The sequence below is a fragment of the Chamaea fasciata genome, unplaced genomic scaffold (genome assembly GCF_029207755.1).
Source record: "Chamaea fasciata isolate MVZ Bird 193981 ecotype frontalis unplaced genomic scaffold, bChaFas1.0.hap1 SCAF_4, whole genome shotgun sequence".
Classification (NCBI taxonomy): Eukaryota; Metazoa; Chordata; class Aves; order Passeriformes; family Sylviidae; genus Chamaea; species Chamaea fasciata.
Genome location: NW_027094089.1, coordinates 78,922,660 through 78,946,314, shown reverse-complemented (window position 1 = coordinate 78,946,314; position 23,655 = coordinate 78,922,660). Strand labels below are relative to the sequence as shown.

Sequence of the window (23,655 nt, the reverse complement as noted above, 5' to 3'; positions counted from 1 at the left end):
ATCTAGACAGAAAATTACCTCAGAATGGCACAGAAGGGCTCTTTTGGGGTCCATGAGGAAAGTGCTTAAATACCCTGAAAAACCAGTGAATAGAAAACAGCTTCTGTCTTCAAGGAGAGTTGAGTGCGAAAATACAAAATATAAGGAGGAAGTTTCAGGCTCTTCCTACCTATGACTGAATCAGTCACAGACCTCTAAAGAATAGAGCTGACTGTACAAAAACATGACACTGCTCAAATAATTTTATATAACTCTGGAACCACATGGCATGGAGGGCCTCCAAATTCTCTTCTGAGTAGCCCTCAGAATTGTCTAAGCCTACCTTTCAGTTTTCTCTGAAAATATGAGACAATCACCTCAGTGAAAATATAAATCAGTTTGTGCTTTCATTTATTATGATAAATATGAATATTCTCAGCAGACTTACAAGTACACTTAGCTTATGTTGTTTCTTCCTTCTGTTTCTTTTCCTTCACATTTTTTTACTCTAAAACCTCACTATCCCCCTCAGCATCTCTTTGCAGTATTTTCCCAGAATAAATCCCTGAGTATCAACCTACTCCAGCACCTAAGAACCTCTGCAAGGAGAACCCAGCAGAGGAAGCACTTCCCTGCCTACAGGAGAATCCCTCCAGACCAAACATCACCTCTTCCCTTGCTGCCCCTCACTGGCGCCATAATATAAAATTAAATAGCTCACCCAGAGCATCAGAGCAAGTCTGCACACACATTCCCTTGAAGGCAAACAAACAATACCACGTGACTGATCAAATATTTGCTTGAAACTTCATAAATAATTGAGCCAGAAGACCTGAAAAATATTACCCTCATGCTGTACAAACAGAGAGAAGCTAAGTTCTCATTGCTTACACTTCCATGTGAGTTCACTGGATACATTATTCATTGCAATTAGGCACTTACTTCTCTTAAATTAGTAATATAATGTCATTGCATATGCAGAACATGAAAAAACAGATTAAAACACATAATAAGTGGAATTAAATGCCCGAGATGGAAAACAGTCTGTGATTTTACCTTTCTCCTTTTGTATCTTTTTTAGGCTGGTCCCAGTTTCTTGGTCAATGAGTTCTCCTTCTCTGCTGTTGGTCAGCATGGCTAAAAGAATCAGAGGGTACAGTTATGTAACACTGTCAGTAAAAATATGTTAAGATTAAAAAAACCCCTGACTTTTATTTCCTTTTGGTTGATATTTTGTTAAACTCTTAGAGCCAAGTAAAATATGCAGTAGAAGCTAATCTGCTCAAGTTTATCAGACAAGGACACCAAGATAGAACACAAGTTACTACTGAGATGAATGTGATCTCTTATGAATTGTTAAAATTAATTAATTAATGGGAAAAGTATACTTCACAAAAACCATTTTGGGGAAAAATACATTTAAGGATTTAAGTATTAGTAATTATTAGAGAGCAGTAAGATTAATAAACACCACAGACTGCCAGATCATAGCCCAAACTGATTGGTGACAGCAAACCCACCAAACATTTTAGTGCTGAAGGGAATTCTTTACTTAATGCCTGCAAACTCAGAGGGAGCTGTGCAGTTTATGACTTCAGGATGCCTCTTTCCTTTGTTTGTATTTGATTAAAACATTTCCTTCTGTGCAATCCACCAACTGCAGACTTTACAGTTGTTCCAGGGAGGACACTTGATACAAACCTCATCACCGTATTTTAGGGAGAGCCTTTTTTTATAATTGCCAAAGTGAAAACATTGTATTTCTGTCAATGATGAATATTTATCCTTGTCTTTACAACAGAAAGTATTAGATCTCTACACAGAGACATCAACAGTCCCTTTTCACTGCTGCTACGGGAAGTTAAAAATCTCTTGTCCTGTGTATCTCCCCACTTTACACAGGAAAAAGATGAGGGGAATCTACCCCGCAGTCTCTGCCCTGTTTGTGCACAGGGTTAGGCAAAGAAATCAGGTTCTATCCAGTGTGCTGGGCAGTGCTGTGGTGCTGATGCAAGGACCAGGGTCAGAACTGCAAAATCCCAGGAAGCAGCCGAGTAGGTTGTGGATGGGAGGGAACTCTGCAGTGACTCACCCAGAGTGCATGGCTTCTGTGGTTTAAATCTGGCTCAGCAATGCCTGCACAGGCTCCAGGCCATGAGGAGACAGCAGTGTTGACACACACTGACGTGAAGAGATGTTAATTGACTTGCCCTAGATCCCTCTTGGAAGCACCAAGAATAGGATCTAAACTTCCTCTAGACAGAATTAGCATTTTAATCGATAGTGCACAGGCTGTGAAAAATGTGGCAGAGAGCCCAAAAAAAGCCAGAAAAGGCCTCAGCCTCAGGGTGATGAAGGAATGTGTGGGCACAAGGAGGTTTTCGGAACAAAAAAAAGTCATCATACAATCCGTTACTTCCCTCACACACATGTGAAGAAAAAGATACCTTGCTCTTTTTCAACTGCAGGTGCCTTGAGCAGCACTTCCCTACCCAAGCATGCCAAAGGAGCTGGCTGGAGCAGGGAAGGGTACAAGGGTGATCCCTCTGTGCAGGGGTTACTGTAGTACCAAGAGGGGGAATTGCATCAACTGAAATGCAGAGGACTTTCACAATAAGCTTACGTTGACAGAGGTCTGAAACAGAGTTGAATTTTAGGCCTTGAAATATTTGGAGCATACAAGGTTTCTGAACTGCAAAAAAATATAAAACAAGCCACTATTGTGTGCTGTAAGATGTAAGTTTAGTGTTCAGTGATTGGCTTAAGTGTATGCTTGCAAGCTTTCAGCATTAGCCTATTGGGTAAAAAACTTTTCAAAGGTCTTGTAACAAAGAGAACTTTGAGTTTTACCATCCTTTATGTCTCTACCTTCACCGAGACTGATAATGAAATAAAAACCTCATGGAATGCCTCTCGGTTGCCACGTCCCATTAACGGCAATCAGACCCAACAATGAGTGGTGAACTTAATTAAAACACAACAGGGATAAAACTTTCTGGGAATTTGGCAGCAGAACATCGGCCTCAATGAAGTTCCCGAGCAGGTGGGGAGGGGAAGGGGAGCTGCACTGACCGATCCTGTCGGGAGTGTTGTCCAGCTGGGACGGGGAGCTGGACACGCTGCTGCTGGGGTGTGAGGACGCGTGGCTGCCGGGCCGCTGGCTGTCCTCCAGGGACGGCGCCGGGGAAGGGCTGTCCTGGATCCTCTCCTGAAAACAAAACCAAAGCAAGGCTGGGACGTTTTCATCCGCGGGCTTCACCAGGGTTCAAACAGAGAAAGGGAGGTTGGCTTAAAAGGAGTGATAACGAGCGGCGTTTCTGAGGTAAACAGAGAACAGAACTCATGTCTTAAGAGCAGTACAATCATATATACCCAAAACCAACACAGGCTTCTACAAGATGTGTCTGAGCTTAGCTTATCATTTGCCACCTTTTTCTTGTTGGCAACCTTTTAACTTTAAAATTTTTCACACCTAGGAACATACAGAATATTCTTTCATGCTGCTTTCACATGCTACTTTTAATCTACAGGTAGTAAGACTGCCATATGTGAGTCGCATTTCAAATAAACAATTCACGGTTGGACTGAACTGTCACCAAATGCAGTCAAATTTGTAATTAGAATATGTGCTTGTGAATTTGTAACTAGAATATGCACCTGAATAAATTACATCAGCATCTTCTCAGGGTAGCACCTGGACAAATGACAAAAGCTGTGGCTCTGGTAAGAACTTCCCTCTTGTACGAAAAGCACCACTGGCTAACCAAAACAAAAAGTCTGCTTGACAATTCCTATGTTTATATTTGCACATGAAACTTTGATATTAACTTCTAATTTAAATATATATCGTACTTGAGGTATGGAAAAAAAAAAAAAAGGGTAAGAAATAAAAGGAAAAAAAAAGGGTAAAATTAAATTCTGCATTTCTGTGTATCTATACCTGCAAATTGCCTGAAGATGCGATGGAATTTTCATCAGTAAAAATCTTTAGGAACAGGTCAGACAAGAAAGGCATAAGTAAAAATTCATCCTTAAGACAAGAGATTGTGAGACCACTTGAGATCCTTCCAACCCAGTGTTTCCACACACAGGCTTTTACTTAAAAATTTCAGTGCCCTTCATTCATGTTCCCAGAACCAACAGAAAATGAGAATCTTCTGAAAGGGACAATCAGGGCCTCAGTTACTGCAGGTATTTTTCTCTTAAAATGCCTTCTGTGTTTTAAAATGTCTTTCCAAGTCCTTGAAGGTGTAGTTCCAAGGAAGAGACACTAATGAGGAAAAAATGGTTGAATTTACAGAACTCCAGAAAAGGAATCCTTGGAGTTGCCTTCATCCTTGGCAATCATGTACTTCCGGTGCAAACCCAGAACTGAAATCTAACTTTTTTTTTTTTTTTTTAAGAGATTCTCTTGCTTCCACCTCACTAAAAATCACAACTACAGTTCATCTGGGAAAGTTGTCTCAATATTTTGCAATCTCTCATCCCTTCTAATCTATTTTTAAGGTATTTCATTAGGAATATTCAATCTGGCTCCTTGGTAGCTATTTACTGTCTGCTCTGGAAAATAAACTCAGTAGCATCTGAAGTTTTTATGCAGTTTTCTAGGTGGAATCAATAACGTAGCTTTGGAAAGACCATGGTGGTTCCTAGAAGTCTTTCCATTATAAATACCTGATAATAAAAGCCGCTGTTTGGATGTATCAGGGCAATTCATTAATTACACCAACAGCAATATCAACAAGGATATTCTGTTACCCATTAAAACCATCCCTCTAAGCCACACTCATCCGTGTATTTACAGATACTTCTGAGAGTTATGCAAAGGGAACATGAGATTGGATCCCCCTCAGAGCATGGGATGGCATTTCCTTATTCCAACCACACCAGCTGAGAACGTGGCACTGGATGTGGTTTTCATAGGATTCTTATTGTACATTAAATAACAACCCAGCCTCAAAACCATGTAACAGATGTGTATCTCTTACATAGCTGTTAATCCTCAATGGATCATCTTCACTAATTATCTGTTATTTAATGAACATATAGTAACTAATAGATCTGAAAGGGAGAGTTTTAATGCTAATATTTAACAGATATGAGTTTATTATGTTGAGTCACAAGTTCTCGTAATTTTGAAAACTGAATGGTTATATACAAAGCAGTTTACAAATTCTGTGGAAGAAAACAGAAGTCCAAGTCACTGAGCCTGAAGTCTCCCGTGTTTTCTTCCTTTTGGCCTCCAAGAGAGGATTTTTGCTGAGATGAACAGGTAAGTAAAAGGGAGTTGGGATGTTGTGGATGTGCTGCTTACTGAGTTGCTTTTTAAAGTCACATTCTTACCCCCAAAATACTGTCCTAAATAACAGTGAACCATACACATGCAATCCTGAGTGGATAAAATCTTTGTTTTTTACCTTTGTGCAAATAATAGCTCCAAATAGGTTCCTGCTAACAGGTTACAACTCTGAGTGCAATTTCATTTGCCTGGATTTCAGTTTTAACAGTTCTCTTTGGCACTATTTCCTCTCTTTTAGCCACAAAGAGCACTCAATTTACAATTAAGATATCATTTTGAAATGATTAATTTTACAGAAGAGTGCATAGTTTAAGTAAATTTCATTGTCTACTGAAACCATGAAAATGAATAGCCAAGGAGAGGACGTGCCAACTGTTCTGCAAAAAAACCCTAAGAACAAATATGACTAGGAATTAACACTTAGATATCACACAAACAGCCATATATGTCATCTTAAATGGGAGTTATTTGAGTAATTCAAAAGCTGATGATTTGGAAAAACAAAGTATTCCAGCTCCTTCTGTTAACTGCATTTCCCATTCTCTCTCACTACGAAATAATCTCTGCTTGGAGTAATTTGCGTTCAAACTCAGGGTCTCGGTTTGAAAACTTCAGGCAGAAGTAGGAGTGTCAAATAATCATGTCCTTCTTAATCACACAGTGAATCACCTTCAAAGAGAATTAGCTGATTATGTCATCTAAAGTCTTACCAGTTACACCAATTTCCAGCCACAGAGAAGGCAGAGTCTTCCCTATAAGCAACAAAAGAGCTGAAATTCCCTCTGTATCATACGTGCTCCAAATGAGGATGGAGCATCACCATGTGAGGCTGCATATGGATCAAGAAATTGTCAATTTCTACATTTTTACGTGGAAATGTGGTGAATTTCTCCTACTATAATGAATAATGCTATGAGCAGACTCTTCTTTTGCTGGTAAACAGATCCATTTTTCAGTCCTGTAATCAGTATGCATCTATTTAGCTACTTAACAGCAATGTGCTCTGGTTCATTAGGTAGCTACTGTTGTGTCTCAGCCTAGTTAAAATTTCACAGCAAGTTAATCTATTTTATTACAAATGAGAACACAAGTGATAATGTCCTCACCATTTTCCAAATACAGGGTTAACAGTATTTGTAACAAATCAATGAGGGCATTTAAATAGGAAAATTGCAAATCTAAAATCTTAACATTTTGTTTTACACATTGATGACTTCATTTTATTTGTCTTCCATGTATTTTACAACCTCATTACTTTTCATATATGTGTTTTTTCCACTTGAAAATGGCTCAGTTCCCCCTGCACCCTGCAGGGCAGCCTGGTCCCACACTAGGTAAACTCACAGTAATAAAGAAACATTCCTAAATAAAGTACTATTTTCCCCATTTATATCTCTTCCTATTCATAAATTCGTAAGATTAATATTCCAGATTATAATTGAATGAATTATACATAAGGATTCTACAGATTGTGAGAATTTTATGAAAAATGAAAACATTTCTCATGATCTCACCTATTTATCTGCCTACAGTACCTACTTTATCTCATCTTTTTTCCTTCCTTTACAGAGCTGTAACATAAATTCTCAAAAAGGACTTTTCCACTATTTAATCCTCTTGAAGGGTAATATATTTGTCTCACTAAAAATCAGTGTCCTTCTCTGCCTCAGAAAATGTGGCTACAAAGCTTGACATTGTTAATTTTAGGTGTGATTTAGCTTAATGGCACTGAAGCCATGAACTCACCCAATTTCCAGACAGATCCTTGATTTCAGCTCAATATCCCTCTTCCTCGCCTGTGAGGGAGTATTTCACACCAATAATAGGAAATACTACAAGGTAGTTGCATCCACACTAGTTTTATTTGAAATATATATGAACAGCTTACCTATTTTTGACATAATCATCTTGACATTAATTCCTTACCTCTGATTTTTTTTATAGTATTGATCTTCCTCTTATGTGAAGAGTTTCGAGAAATGATGCTGCTGGATTTTCCTCTTTTTTTTTCTTTATTCTTAGTGGTAATGTAGTTGCAATTACTCTTCCAAATGTTAATCTATTAATCAGCTTCTAGCAGATTTAGTGGTATTTCACTGATGACAAGCAGGTTCTGGAAGTTTGTCTGAGTCTTGGATGTTTTATTCGGACATTTATCTTGATATTTCACATTTAATTGAGGTGCTGCTGCTCAACTCTACAGGGCTCTACAGTGGCTGGAATTCAACCTCTCTAATGAAATGGAAGGAAAAAGGGAGATTGTGCTGGTTTTAGGCCTAAATTAGAGTTTCCAAGCGTTTTAAGAAAGATTTTGAGTGATGTTGACCATGTTGGAAAAACAAAGAGTTCATGGGCTCTGGCAGAAAAAATCCCAGCATTCATTTGCACACTGGGATGTTCATTATTCCAGACCTCAACCTCCCAGTGGATGCAAGATCTCCATTGATACTCTCAAAATGGACTACAAAGAAATAAAAAAATTATAGAAACCAGAGCCTGACTCCCCTGGAGGGGTCTGTGAACCAGGACAGGCAGGCAGAGTCTCCCTACAACCTTCCCCACCTCCAGCCCGAATTCCCTGCTGAATTCCTCTGCTCCCCCCTCTCTGGCTGAATCCCATCCTAAGCAAGTGAGAAGAGCAAGGGAAGTTAACACAATTCACCATTCCGGTCAGCGAAGACCTGAATTGCTAATACTTCCTTTTTTTACTTAACACTAAGATGTATTTCATTCCAGTTGACTTCAGTTGATACTAATGCTCTTTGAATCCTAATAACCAGCACATTTTTAACAGCGTTCTAAAGTTTACAGTCCTTAACTGATGGACTACTCAACTTAGGCTTTTCCAAGGAAAAAAACAGCCCTGCCACAGGAAGCAGAAGCTGTGCTACACCTGAACTGATGCCAACAAGAACTAGGATGGTCACAGCCATTTCTGGGCTAGAGAAGAGCAGTCTGGTTTGGATTTTCAGTTACTCAACGCTGGAAATGAAGACACACAAAGACTAGGGGTGACTTGTTGGTCTTCTGAGCTACTTATAGTACCTGTGATTGCTGTAGGTACTGGAGATGAACAAGGTAAACAGCTGGTCCAAAAAACCAAGATAGGATCTGTGTGTCTGAAAGCCAGCTGGATCCTATTCATCTTTTGCAGTGTATCGGGAAGTCATTTGCTTAAAATATGTACTTTTCCATTTAAAGTGCAATTTTTTTTTTCCACTGTGTGCATATACTCGTTTCAGTTGTAGTCAACTGGCAATTATTTTCTCACAGAATTTAAGAAATCATAAAAACTCCTACATTTACTGATTTTAATACCAGATGTTCACTCACTAATTCCATTACCTCGTGACTACTTCCTATCAATCCATTAATTGCCAGCTGCTCACCCAAACAGAGAAGTGCAGCTAATCAGATGGTGCTGGGAAACAGCCAAACAGAAGCTGCCTTCTTCCCCATTTCTTAAATTAGCAGGCACTGGGACAGCCGTGGAAACCTTCACTCCTGGGTTAAGATCTTGATGTTTTACTTTGAATCTGAGAGCACAACAGTGCCTGAAACTGGAAAGGATCACACGGTGGAAACTTGGTACTTGTGCCCCTCTCCTGCATTGTTTCACCCAGTGCTGCCACGGAAGGGAGGAAAGGCACTCCCAGGACTAATGATGATAATGCTCTACCTCATCTACGTTAAGAGCCATATCAGTCATTAAGGACAAATGCAAATGACTAAGCTAATACTAAAAAGATCTGAGCCAGAACTAAGAGCTTAGATGTGCTTGGCCTAACAATTTTCCTTTGCAAGCTCTGCAAAAAGAGAGGTTTCTTATTGGATTTTTTTTTTCCACTTGGAAGTTTAAAATAAGTTTCCAATACCTAAAATCTCTCAATGAGGGTGGTAAGGAGCCAGGCACTCTTGGCACTGCAGGGAGAGGGACAGCCTCCCTCCAAAGGAGGAGATGAGAAGGGTATTTAATGCAATTTGAAAGGATCTGAACATCTCCCAGCAGAGTCATTTCTCTGAATCAGTGAATAAAGAGATACAAACCTGCACACTCACTCCTCCTTCACCTCAAATACAGCCACAAAAATAACCCTATATAAGGATCAAACAAATTCCCGTGTCTCACACGTCACTCCTCCAACATATCCCAGTCCCATTGCAGCCATCAACTGCCTGCTATGGAACAGGACAGAATAAATCTAATACCATAAAAAATCACATTCATTGTAGAGGAGTTTTATTTTACAAATGTTGCAATATTCTGAAAACAATTCATAATGGATGGAGTGCACAGAGAGATATGAAATTACTGATGTCAGAAATTCTGTAATGGGAAATGTTTCTATTGTGAGAAGACGTGTTTCAGAGCATTCTGAGATGGCCACATTTTTCTGGCTGTCAGGTAAATATTATGAATGTGAGTTGTAGAGCACACAGAAAATAGCACCTCTCAGCAATAATTACACAGCCCATCTGTACTCTCTTCAGGGAATTTAAAATCATGTCATATACATCCTTTACAAGTGCCTTAACAATACCACAAAATCAGGAGAAAAACAAAACTCAAAGAGAAGGAGACTCAGAAGTCTCTACTGAATGTGTAGACCCCACCGTACAAGTAATGCTTTGCTCTGTTTATCAGATTAGCTCCTGAAGTGCAATGCGGTGAAATTCTCAAAGAATTCTGAAATATGAAAATAAAAATGCCTTTTATTTTTTTTAAAGCATTTTAATTACTTATTTTGTTTTTTTCTGTGTTTCCCATTTGTACTCAACACAAGCACCATTTATTCCTAACTGGGACCTCGATGAGAGCAAGAAAGAATAAGAGAAAAGCAGGAATACAGCAAGCATGAGGCGATGACAACAGAAGAAAAATGGACAGCAGGAAACCAATTTTCAGAACTACTCCTACTCAGGAGAAGCACATCCCTCAGCAGCTCCAAAGAGGCTGTTTGCCAGAAAGAAAGGGAAGGAGCACAAGGAGGAAGAGGGTGAGACGTGAGCAACAGGAGGAGGGAGGGTGCAAAATATGTCAGGTAAGTAAAATAAGAAGCAGGGAAAATTTGGGAGAGAGTAAGTCTCAGATCTCTGGCATGAAGTTTTGCCTCATGACTCTCAGTACTCTTTGCATATCTAACACAAAAGGAGCAGCTTAAGGCCCTTGGTTTGGGTCTGGTTCCCAGAATTTCAAGCTCAGCCTAACCACAGTATTTCCCACCAGCCTGTTCCCAAGGACATCTGGGCAAGTGGCCGCTCAGTGAACAGTCCAAGATCATCACAGTCACAGCTCCAGACTTGGCTCTTGCCAGCCTTCCCTTCACCGTCCTAACCCCAAACTTCTCCCCTGCCCTCTCCCTGCTTTTTGGCTGGAATTGTGTAAACCAGTATGTTTTCAGTCATGTAAGGTCATTTTTGTAACAGGTGCACTGTAAAATAAAAATCTTCATATTATGTCGCTACTGCTCTCTGGAGCTGAGTGTTTCACAGACTTCAGAGAAAAGTCTTCTCACTTTTCTGTACAGGGCTCATCCCAACTTTTCTTCTGAAAATATTGTCACAGAGCAGATTTTTCTGAGTTTCGGGAACAAAATTATTGTGTGACAGTAAACTGCTACATTTATTCATGGAATCACAGACTGGTTTGGGATGGAAGGACCTTAAGGGTCACCTCATTCCACCCCTGTCATGGGCAGGGACTCCTTCCATGAGACCAGGGTGCTCCATCCAACCCAGCCTTGAGCATTCACTGCTCTTTCTAGCGGAAACCATGACTCAAGTGTACTTAGCCAAACTCCATCCCAGACTGATCCTCACTTGACATCCAGGACATTCCTGGACTGCAGAGCTGGTTCACCTAAGAACAGCTCCAGAAAAAAAAGAACAAGAACTGGATACAAGTAGGAGAAGAAAGAGGGTGATGAAGTCAGTGCTGCTGTCAAATTTTGCTCTTGCCATGAGACCCTCAATAACAGACATTCTTCTGAGCCATCTGAACCAAGTTTCAAACCCAGAAAGCTTCTTCAGATGTGCAGTAAAACCCTGTAAGGCTGGATTTATCACAGGGGCACTGCCAGAACTGCAGCCACAGTGCTGCTGGTGCTGCTATTATCACATCACATCATGTTAGAGGTGGCTAAGAAGGTTTTGTGAGCTTGGCCATTGTGCCATCCTAATTTATGATGTTCCTGTCAGGGAGAAATCAAGTTTCATAGTTACGACATTTCTTTCTGGAGCACTAAATGTTAACTTTGCTGATCATGCATATCTTGGTAGAACAGCTTATTTCTAAATGGCAAACGTGATATAAAAAGCATAATGACTTCATTCAAAACCTTATAAAGCAGCTGATTCTCACACCTATAGAAAACAGGCCAAGTGGTATTTTAGTCATCAGACTATGGAAACAGACACACACTCAATATATTTGATTCATTTCTTCATTTTAAGTAAAAATGTGATGCTGGGATTGCATTCTATTGAAAACTAGCTATGTTTTGTAATTATTAAATGCATTGAAATAACGTCTTATAATTAAAATATTACTGACAGCAGGAACACAATCCTTTTCTTCTGCATGTTTTATTTAATACAAGAATTTCATGTCAACTGGTCGTCATTCTGTCCTGGATGACTGTACATAAGGGAAGGAAAGGACAAAAGGAGCCTCACACTGTAATAAAATTCATCTACAGTTTCAGCACTCAGAACAAGCTAGAGAAAGATGCAGCAGCACTTGACAGGTGAGAGTAACAGACCGAAGGATCCCCACTCTGCCTCTGTCATGTTGGCTACTGGTGCATTTTCCGCTGCAACACGAGAGGAAATAATTCCCACCAGAGTGCTGGCCAGACCTCATGTTGCTGTGGAGATACTGTGTCTCCTCTAGCGCAGGTGTTGGGGAAAAAATTGCTGTAAATGAGTAACTCACATCAGCAAGGGCCTGCTAAATAACACCCTGAAACCCAACTGCCTGCAAAAACTGCAGTTTAAATTACAAAAGACTAGCATTGTTTACAAATACGTATTTAATCTTCCTGTTGACATTTAGAATACAATAATTTAGAATACAAACAAAGCCTCTGCAAGTTTACTTGCTGCTACAAATATTCCACTGCTGTGTTTAAATTAGGGTTTTGTCAAGAGGCCTATGAACAGGTAAATGAAAGTTTATGGTTTGAAATTAATGGAATCTCAATTAATTTATAATAATTCAATGACTTGCATTAACTAATATACAGCTGGACATCAGAGAGAGATATTTTTCCCACTCAGCCAACAACTGTGCAGGTACAGTGATGATAAAGAGAAGTTTTTACACATCTTAATCCTAAGTAGGGATCCTAATAGGAAGTGTGGCCCAACCTCCCCAGAATCCAGGGAAAAGATAAAAGTCAGCAAAACCAACGCATTCAGAATAAAATCTGCCCTAATCTGGAATTGGACTCTCAGTAATAAAGAGAAACAACCTGAGGTAATTGGAGATGTTTAGGGTAAGGAAGAAAACCAGAAGATAAACAAACCCCTCCAGAACCTCAGCAACAGAGGGTCGTAGAATTTTTCTGCAGTGATGTGACAAGAGACATTTGCTGTCCCCCTTCAGAGGATGTTGCTATCAGAACACATGGGCATCAACAATAAATACGTGCTTGGGTACTGCTAGTTTCTTTCCCGGCTTGATTTAGAAACAAAATCTCCTGAAGCACCGGCCTGTGACAAAAGGATGTACAACACAACCCTCACTTAACATATCCTCACAATGGGACTCTAGTGCTGAAAACAGTGACTTTCTCAATGGTAAAATAATGACACATTATAATTAAGATGTTTTACAATAAAGATATGAGAGGTTAAGTTCAGCAAATCAGTGCGAGTTGTAAGAATAAAGCAACTCAGAAATTAGACTCTAGAGCAACAGGGATACAGGATTGTAAATGAACACAAATATTGAAGACGTTTATTTTCCAGATAGCTCTATAGATTCATTTATTTAAACCCAAAGAAAAAATGGACTAAACTAATGAACTTTCAAAGCTGAGAACATTTTGTCAACAACAAACCCACATGTACATGCAAACACACACACAACTCAGACTGATAACACCTTTAATTTTTGCTCAGTAAAAAGTGGACACACTTCTTGAGAATCTCATCACACCAATCCTTCACATGCACTGATCCTACACACTTCTATTTTGAAGATTTCTTGTTTTAATGCATTTTTGAGTGCGTGGCAGGACAGCAGCTCTCCACACAGGCAAGAACCTTTCTGAACAGCCTACTTGGTAGAGACTACAACAAACTTTTCAAAATACAAACATGTTTCAACCAACCAGAAGGAAGTTCAGGTTTGGCTACCAGAGACACAACTCACTAAAGTGCTCTGTGATCATTTTCCCAGGTATTTACCTGCTCTGGATGTGCACTGCTAGAATTCCTGTTTAGTTCTTCAGCCTCACTAAGACACTTGGGATGATCTTCTCTGCTGTTTACCTGTTCTGGATTTGCAGGGCACTAGAATTCCTGCCACGTCCTACAGCATTTTCTCTTAAGTTTGACTTGAAATCGCATTTTAAGATGTTATAAAGCTTTCAAAGATTTTTCTCTAGCCTGCAGTGAGTGTTGGTGTCCATTTTTAATTACACTGCAGATTACTGACAGACGAGGGCAGCTGAACTCGGCTGCACCGGCAGGTGCTGCTCAGTGCTGGGAGCAGTGCGAACTCCCTGCCTCGTCCTTCTCCCTGAGAGCTCAGTGCAAATGCTCCGTGGGGCACGAGGAGCCCTTACCTTGATGACGGAGGCCCCTGCCCTGGAGAGGGGGCTGTGCATCTGCGCCGCCGCCGCCATGTTGGCGATGGTGTTGAGATGGTTCATCTGGTTCATGGCCATGGCCACCGAGGCCGGGGGGAGGCTGACGGGGAGCAGGGGGTGCGGCATCATCATGAAGGGCAGGTCTATCCCTGCGGAGAGCACGGACGCGTCACACAGGTGCCCACAGCCCACTGCAGCATCCACCATGTCACTGGGACACCCTGCAGGGCTCAAACCCACTGCAGCATCCACCATGTCACTGGGACACCCTGCAGGGCTCAAACCCACTGCGGCATCCACCATGTCACTGGGACACCCTGCAGGGCTCAAACCCACTGCGGCATCCACCATGTCACTGGGACACCCTGCAGGGCTCAAACCCACTGCGGCATCCACCATGTCACTGGGACACCCTGCAGGGCTCAAACCCACTGCAGCATCCACCATGTCACTGGGACACCCTGCAGGGCTCAAACCCACTGCGGCATCCACCATGACACTGGGACACCCTGCAGGGGTGCCACATCCCACTGCAGCATCCACCATGTCACTGGGACACCCTGCAGGGCTCAAACCCACTGCAGCATCCACCATGTCACTGGGACACCCTGCAGGGCTCAAACCCACTGCGGCATCCACCATGACACTGGGACACCCTGCAGGGCTCAAACCCACTGCGGCATCCACCATGTCACTGGGACACTCTGCAGGGCTCAAACCCACTGCAGCATCCACCATGTCACTGGGACACCCTGCAGGGCTCAAACCCACTGCGGCATCCACCACTCAAACCCAACAGCAGCAAATCCTAGCTATTCTGGGGCTCTACAGGGAATAATTGTCTGTGCAGCCCAGGAAAGGCTGGTGTGTGCTGGGGAGAGGAGCACGCAGCTGGGGAGTGACACAAAATGAATATATGACCGCGCCAGTTCAGCGATCCCTTTAGTTAAGAGAAACAAACAGGAAAAAAAATCCCCCAAAACATGCATATAATTTGCATGTTTTCCAAAATATCAGATGAATATTTATTAATAACTTTATCTTATCATGCAGTCCTTCCAAGACTTCTTCCTATTACCACTCCCCAGCAATGTCACACTAAATTCTTATACTCTGTTTCTTGAAACCAGAAGGCTGTGGCTTGGACTACAGACACCACTGAGTGATTCTACAGAAGGTCTGTGAACTGCAACATGTAATGAGAGGTTAAAATTGTTGCCAGAGGTTTTAATTTTCAAAATGTCACTTTGAATTGTCTTCTGTTACAGATATAAACCAATTTAAGAAGGTATGAAATTTATTTGGACCAACTTGCAGATCTTGACATTGCCAAAAAGGTGAAGTTACTGCTAGTGAGAATTGGATTCTCATACTTCATTAATATCCATTTCAGCATGTGTACTACTTCTTGTATTTAGTAATGACTGCCCTGGAAAGCAAGAACAAGACACCAATTCACTGAAAAAATTGTTCAGGTTATTGTGCATTCAGGAGTTCTTTAGAGGGACCACTTGAAGCGAGCTGCTATAGGGTATCCAAAATTAATTTTTCAGGAAAGAAAAACAAGACTCATTCTGCTGGATAGAAATGTCTTACCATTTTTCTAAATGACATTTAGACTAGAAATCCTCATTAAAAATTTGAGGTGCAAGTATTAAATAACGTAAACATACAGCTAGTCATTACCACATGCCTTGAGATTGTTTACTGTTAAAAACTTTTTACCTTTTGGGTTTATCCTAACTATTTTAAAGGAGAAGGCCAGTCACCATTTTGGTGTATGACAGAACTAACAATAAAAAAACCCCACTGACTAACATATCTTATGTTATTCCTACAGAATTTGACTCCAGTGATATAAAAACACCACGGTGCCCACCAGGAAAGGCAGAATTGAATATTCCCAACTCCCACACTATTCCTGTTTAACATGAGCATATCATGATCTACAACTGTGATGTCTAATGACTCACTCTCTATTTTATATGATGATCCACACCAATATTAATTATGATAGGCAATAACTAAGGCCCACCTACATCTCCCTTCACTTCACACCACACTGACAATCCCCTCCAGTGCCTGCATCCACAAGCCTTTGTTCCCTTGCAGATCTCCCTTAACAGCCCAATAATCTTTCCTCATCCTCTACAGAGTTCCAAAACTCCCAGACACCATCTGGCCACATTGAGTTGTATGTCTACTTAAAGTCCAATTGACATGCAAACTAAATGCAAACCACAAACAGAATTTAACAGCACATCACCAGTTTTAAGACACAATCCGTCAAACATTTCGGAGGACTATGAGGAAAATATATCCTGCACTTGCAAATCACTGGGCATAATATCTGACATCCAGTAAACCCTTTAACAGCCCATAGACATTCACCTACTACAAAATCCACTGGAAAATATCCTTATGAGCGAAGAACACAAAATGTCTGTGTGTAAAGAAATCCAGGTATTGAATTATGCAAGAATATAAAACGAAAGGGCAAACTACAGAGAATTTTAGTCCTATGACTTGGTGATTTTAAGCTAGGGACATTTAACCCAAAATGCTCAGGTCCACACCTTCCCACAAACAGAGCAGACACATTTTGTATGAGTCATTTTAATAGCTCAGATTTGCTCAAGTCTTGGGCCTGACAAAGGCAGCAATGAACTGACTACTCCAAAACTTGTGAAAGGAGCCAGAAATGTCCCCCATCCACTGAAACTAATACCAAAAATCAACTTTCAGAAGTTGATTGAACAGGGCACAACTCGGAGGATGAAGATCTTAAACAAGCAACAAGAGCTCATAAATAATGAGCTTTTCATTTTTCATCCATTATCAACTACAGGAATAAATTTACTCCTCAGTAATTTTTAAAATGTTAAACCCAAACACTTTTCTTGGAAAACTTTTTCCTTCCCTTCCTTCCCTCTTTGGGCACAAAGAAGTAGAACTGATGACTTCCCACCTGCTCCTTTCCTTAAGGGAAAGAAAAGAGATGGCTTTTCAGGGAGCTCTAAGCACCAAATCCAACTCATGTCATTTTATTCCAGATGTTTTGGATAGCTGGGTTCAGTGGATGACCTTTTATAACTGGACATTTTGCATTTATTCCTTGCTCTCCTATTTCATTTGGCAGGTCAGCATTTTCATCTGGAAGCCAATTTTCTCACACAGCTAAAATTTTAAGCAACTTCATGATTATTTTTCCTTTCAATCCAGGCCACAGAAACGTCAATTAAAGACTGAAAGTCCCAAACCCAGTAGTGAGAGACTGACTGTTCCGAGAGAGAACAGTCACTTGGACTTGGACTGATCACAGAGGGTGGTTTGGACATGAGACACAGGGGCAGCAGGCAGTGGAAGGATTGACCCTCCTGTCACTCACGTGTCTCCCATCATTTCCCCCCTCCCCGAGGCTGGGAAGGAAGGCAAGCCCAGCCCCCAGCAGGCCTCCAGGCACTCTTTTTTCCCAGTGGGATCCCAGTACGTACTGTTGGTGAGCAGGTGGTTCTGCTGGAGAGGGCTGAGCGGGTGTGCACTCCCAAGGCTGGACTGCCCTGACAGCGTGGGGTGACCAATGCCGTGCTGGGAGCCCGTCGTGATGGGAGACTGGAGCTTGTCCTTGTCCCAGGAGGATTCACTCCCACCTGCAAAACAGGGCACAACAAACCATGAGTATCTTTATTCAGAGATGTTTTGCTTGCTTAGCAACGAGCCAACACTCCTTACCACAGCTGAGCACCTGGCACAGGCACAGCACCTGGAACCTCCACCTGAATTTTTCAAGAAATAAATTAATAAATAAGCATCGGGCAAAAAAAAAGTTTTCGACACCTGCAGCATCACCTACTTTCAAAACATTGGTTTGTGGAAACAGGAAAAGCTAAGTGTCTGAGGATGAAATCATCAGGCATGATTAAGTGAATTATCAGAAGTGGAACATCTGGAGAGGCTGAGTCACCATCTCCTCCTGTCACAGGACAGGAGGCCACCAGTCCCTGCCAGACACTCATCTGAGTCCACCCCTGTGCCCATCAGGCCTCTGCACTGTCAATCCTGGAGGCATTTGGCCATTCCCTCCCTCCAGTGTCACCACATTCCAGCTGGAATTCACCCCTGAAGAGCTTACTACAGTTTATCCTCGGGCTTGGTTATTTTTGACGTTCAGCAGCTCCTCCTCCACTGCTGGGCCTGGCCCTGGGGATGCCCCACGTGCAATCCCTCACTTGGTGGGTTAAATGAGCTGGGCACAGGCTGTGCCTGGAAATCATCAATATTCAGGAATTTCAACTTAGGAGTCCAGATATCTATTATGCATAGAAATTACTGTCTACAACAAACACAAAGTCTAGAAAACTGAGCACTTTTTCTCTCGAATCTCTGTCTGGTCTTCTGCAGCAATTTTACAGACTGTAGCTTTCTGCAGTACTACATGCTCGAATAACAAATTCCTTTTAAACAGCAGGTTAAGTAGACCATGTTAGTGAATTCCAAAATACATCTGGTCCACAAAACAGAACACCTAAAGAAAAAGTTAGACTGAACGCTTCTGGAGGTAAAAGGTATTTTAAGACGACTCCCCTTTCAGGCACACCCCACACTGTCACTTAGATTACAGATTGTTAGAAAAACATGTAACTGCAGTATAGATTTTGTTTTTAATTTATGAACAAGGATCTCAATTAGAATAAGTAAACAGATTACTGGAGTGCAGCAGATAGAGGCAGCAAGCAAAAAACCATTTTAATTGAATATGAAAGTAACAGAGAAATTCCATTCTTTATGACAATACTTGGATAATAAACATGATTAATACTGCTGAATGCAAAAGTTTGAAAGATCAGTGATTGAGAAAAAAGGAAAACACTCCATCATTTTAGCACCATGTCCAAGTATGAATTACCTTCCTATAAAAGAGTTGTAATTTGTAAAATGATGAGTAATATACTGACAAAGAAAGATACACTAAATTATGCCATGTGATATAATACAGCATGGCGTAGTGCAGTAATTACAACTACTACAGTTGAGGCTGTGTCAGCATCTTTGTTATTTAATATACTGTATATCAGCTCTTTCAAATAACATTTGAGTACTATTTAGTGTGGAAGTTGTTCCCTTTGACTATTGTGAATCTGGGGTGGTATTTGGTGTGTTTCAGAAGTTAAATGTGCAATTTATGAAGGACTTTCAGAGGAAATGTCGAGCATTTGATTTTAACAAGTGAGTTTTAATTTTCTCCATAAGCTTTCTCAACAAATTTAACATCTACACTATATTCTTCCTCAAAAAACTCACATACTTTTCCATTAATTTTTTTGCTTAGGAACACATTTTGTAGCTGTAATTTCACATATCAGGGCACTGACCAGAAAAATTGGGCCAAAGACAGTTAGCTGGGAATTCTGAAAAAGAACAAACTGAGTCTTCACCTGAACGTTTCCCCCTCCCTGTGTTACTCTGCCCTGGGTAGTTCCAGCCCTAGGCACAGGCGGTCTAAACTCAGCTCATTTAGTTAACTCGGGAAGTTTCCCTGGCTTTTCAGAGCATCATGGCCCTGAGGCTGCAGTAGCAGAGCCCCAGCAGTTCTCTGAGCCCAGCTCTACAACTTCTGCACGTTCTAGAGGAAAATTCCATTATTCCCAATTCACAGATGGAGAACTGCCCTGTGAAGAAAAGCGACTCGCTTAAGGAAACCCAAGAAATCTGCAATGGAAAGGGAAACCGCATTTAAATCGTGACACACAGTCCAAATCACTGGACCACTTTTCCTTACAGATGGGGACAATAATAACTTTTTCCCTCTGCAAATTCCACTTGTAAATCTGTTCCAGTATTCAGTGCCAGCAACACAAGAATAAATTGCAATACACTTATCTCTACAGACCATTCCTGTATTCTTATGTTCCCTATCACTTCTCCTTAGAGAAAGAAAAAAATGCAGCTGAATGTACGATGTATAATAAAAATGGATGTTAAATGAAATGCATCCTTAGCCTGCAGTATCCCACAGATAACAGCTCCATCTCTCCACTTGGACTGCATTTTCTGTGTATTAGGAAGTCTCTTAAAAATAAAATAATAATTAGAACAGTTCCTACCTAGAACTGCTCGGTGTGAAGTGTTTTACAAGGGCAGTGTGGTTAGCTCCAAGTGGGAAAGCTGAGGAGCAGAATTAGGAAGTCCTGGTTAAATCAGTGAGGAAACTGAACTGGAAATGAGACAGGGCTTGTGGTCCTACTCCTCTGCTCTACACCACAGACACCTTTGATTCATCCTACCCACAGCCCCTCTGCACAGCTAAAAAATAACTATTTTAGAAGAAAATTTGCATTCTCCCCTGGAGAATCTATGCCCATAGGGTAAAAAAAAAAAAAAAAAAAAAGATTACATACAAATTTACAGCAAGCTAGAAGCAGATTCACAGTAAAAACGAAGTATGTGCCATGCAAACCTGTGCTGATACATTCAGTCCTTTAAATGCCATGCCACATTAAAAAAGGTATCTATTTTTGAGCATACAATTTTCTTATTTGGTAACACAGTTGCCAGCATGTTTGATCAGCAAATACGTATCTGACATACAACATGTCAATGTGAGTTTTCAAACTCTTTGTTGCCATAACAATTAGAAGTGAATACATCCATAAGAACTGAATCCTTCTTAATGCTTCAAATCTATGTTTAACCACAATTTTTCAGATTTCTGTTCAATGCCCTTTTTTGTCCAAACAGGGGCCATCCATAAGGCAAAGATGTCACATTTTGATTTTAATTTTTCCTTTTTCAATTCTGTCTTTTGGATGATGAGCTTACAGTATATACAGAGATGTACTTTAAGTAATTTCTTCTAGGTATATAAAACATAAGGGGGAAAATATATGGAAAAAAGAAAGTAAAAATACACCCCCAAGAAAAATGAGACAACTGGAAACAGCAACAGGACCTTCTTTTATATGAAGGGAAATACAACTTTTTAATTTATTTTATATGAGAAAGAATATTTCATTTTAAATTATGAGTAACTTGATACATGAGTGTCACAGGAATATTATTAAAGCACTCAGAAGTTATTTGTCAAAATGCCAATACATCATTTATACACTTTACCAAAAGCTTTAGGTTTGACACTCTTACCCACTACCCCCATGACCTTCCCCCCAAGAGAGAAAACGAAAGGACAGAGAGGTAATTTTTCCTTATCTTGTTTGCATTCAGGTCGATCTTGTCCCAGAACAGATTGTACTCAGCATCAGAAAAGGGAAAGAGAGAAAGAACCTGCAGCCCCCAGAGCTGATGCTCGGCAGGTGCAGGCACAGAGCTGGTGGATTCCTGACCACAGCCAGGAGAAAGAGGGAAAAGAAGCCTGGACTGCCTCACCCACCCAGCTCAGAGCAGGCAGCAGAGGTGTGGAGCAAGCTCTGCTCTCAGAGGCGCAGCTAAAAGCACAATATGGGTTAAAGAAAGGCCTGAGTGCCTGCAGTGCCCAGGGAAACAGAGGGCACAGATGAAGACGGACTCCACATGGACTTGAGCAGTCATTTGCCTTGTAATAAGTGAAGTCTGGTATTTACCAGTCTGAGTTGGTAATTTGAGAGAAGTTATTCAGCAGTGCATGAATTTCAACTAAACAGAAATCAGGTGAATTTAGGAGTTAAATCACAGGTACCATGAACAAACAGGAAAAATCAGCCCAAGCAATGCATTCACCTCTGTCAGTGACTGACTGCCACCGGAAGGTGATTTACCATCACATACAGGTCTGTAAGCAAAGCGTCTCTGTTTAAGTTTCTGTTAAGTTTCATTTATTTGAAGGAAAAACAAGCACTAAGTTCAGCTTAATTTTTTCTGAAAAAGGTGCTACTCACCCATCATTACCTTCAGGAATTTTTCTTTAAGACAACTCCTAAAGCCAAAAGTTTTCTAGCAATAAGCCTCTTTGTGCATTTCTATTCTTCAGAACAAAACCCCAACATCTGTTGTTCGGGTTTTGGGTTTTTTGAGGGTTTTTTTGTTTGTTTGGGGTTTTTTTGGTTGTTATGTTTGTGGTGATTAAATCGATGTCTTGGTTTTAGGTATTGAAAGATCTCCAGAAAGTAATCACGGTTCAATTCGGTGACAGTTTCTTTTCATTTGGTTTCAAATTCATTTTATCAGCCTTAAATCTGTCTGGTTGAGCTAAATGAAATCTTCTCTGTCAGAGCCACCTTCGAATTCCACAACCACACTGTTTCAATCTATGTCTGTCATTTTACCTTTCCTTGTGATACATTCCTGAAAAATTGAACTCCAATTGTAAAAAGCAATACCATCTTCACTGGCCAATTTTATTCTCAAATTATTTTTAAACACATTTTTCATCCTGTTGGGCATATTAAGCATGACAACAGCTGCAAAGAAAAAAGTATTCCGTGCCTTGCTATTTCAGCACTGGTAATTCCGGAGTATTTCTTACCTCTAACTTCTTTTGAGTGTCTAGCACATACAGGTCCTTTGAGAAATTTTCGATTATACAGAACACTGTGACTCCCAAAACAGCACAGGCCTTTTTGCCAGCACTCCAAACACTCCTGTGTTTTCAGGTATTCCAGACTACTTTACCAATATTCCAATCTCACCCAGATATTGGAAAAAATGGTCACATTTTTGGCCTACACGAAATATCTTCTGCAAAAACATTTCAGCCCACAACTTTCTGTCAAGATTTTCGTGGTATCAACCTTTGAGAGTCCCAGGGAGACAAGATTAGGTTGAAAACAATTTTTGTCAGATTTGATAAACTGAGAATCTCACAGCAGGAAGGTCAGGAAGAGACCACTCAGGTCTCATTCCTGGACAAGTGTCACTTTCCTGTCAGACCACCATAAAACTGCTCTGGCTCAGGATTATGACTCATTTAACCCCAAATTCTGCTCTTTGTATTTGCAGTAGATAATGTTATTTACAGAGGCCATGCAAGTGTGGGAACTTTCTGTGGTCCCTTCATTACTCCCAAATGAAAGTCTTAACTTTAAAAATGGGAACAAGATTTTTAATCAGCCCCCCAAACCGTTACACCCATCTGAAAACGCAATTCAAGCTTCAATCCATCGATTTGTCTGGCTGTGTGTATTCGGCTGCATCAACTTTCAGAGTGTACCCTACAAGAAAGCCATGAAAGTGTGTAGGGTAAGATATTAAAACTCAAGAAATCCAGTGATGGCTTTACTGGGCTACTTCCAAAAACTTATCAAGTGGTTCAGCAGATGTAATTACTGCTTAGCCCTGCCAAGGCTTTGAAATGTGCCCATTAATTCAGCAATTCCCAATCTGTCCATCAGTCAGTCATACTTAAAAAATATGTCTGTCAGGACTTAGGTGAAGTAATCTGTTGATAATTACACAATAAGAAGGCATCTGAAATCTGAATATCATTTCTAAACTTTTTGAAAAGTCTTGATGACAAAAAATCAAAGTTTATTTCACAGCAAACAGGACATCGAAGGTAACTGGGAATATGTCAGAATATTTGATGCCAATTTAATTTAATTAAGAACAATTAATTCCAGGAAGATACTT

At 40.6% G+C, this 23,655-nt stretch overlaps 1 protein-coding gene across 3 annotated transcripts in view; it reads right to left on the bottom strand.

Annotated features, from left to right (window-relative positions):
- DACH2 (dachshund family transcription factor 2) overlaps positions 1 to 23,655 on the bottom strand; it is a 245,583-nt gene that overhangs the window by 43,008 nt on the left and 178,920 nt on the right. For all 3 annotated transcript variants that reach the window (XM_066182190.1, XM_066182189.1, XM_066182188.1), the window contains exons 4-7: positions 17,589 to 17,744; positions 14,071 to 14,243; positions 3,052 to 3,187; positions 1,036 to 1,116 (exon numbers count right to left, since the gene is read on the bottom strand). In XM_066182190.1, coding sequence (XP_066038287.1) covers positions 1,036 to 1,116; positions 3,052 to 3,187; positions 14,071 to 14,243; positions 17,589 to 17,744 — 546 coding nt within the window. The remainder of the gene's footprint in view (positions 1 to 1,035; positions 1,117 to 3,051; positions 3,188 to 14,070; positions 14,244 to 17,588; positions 17,745 to 23,655) is intronic.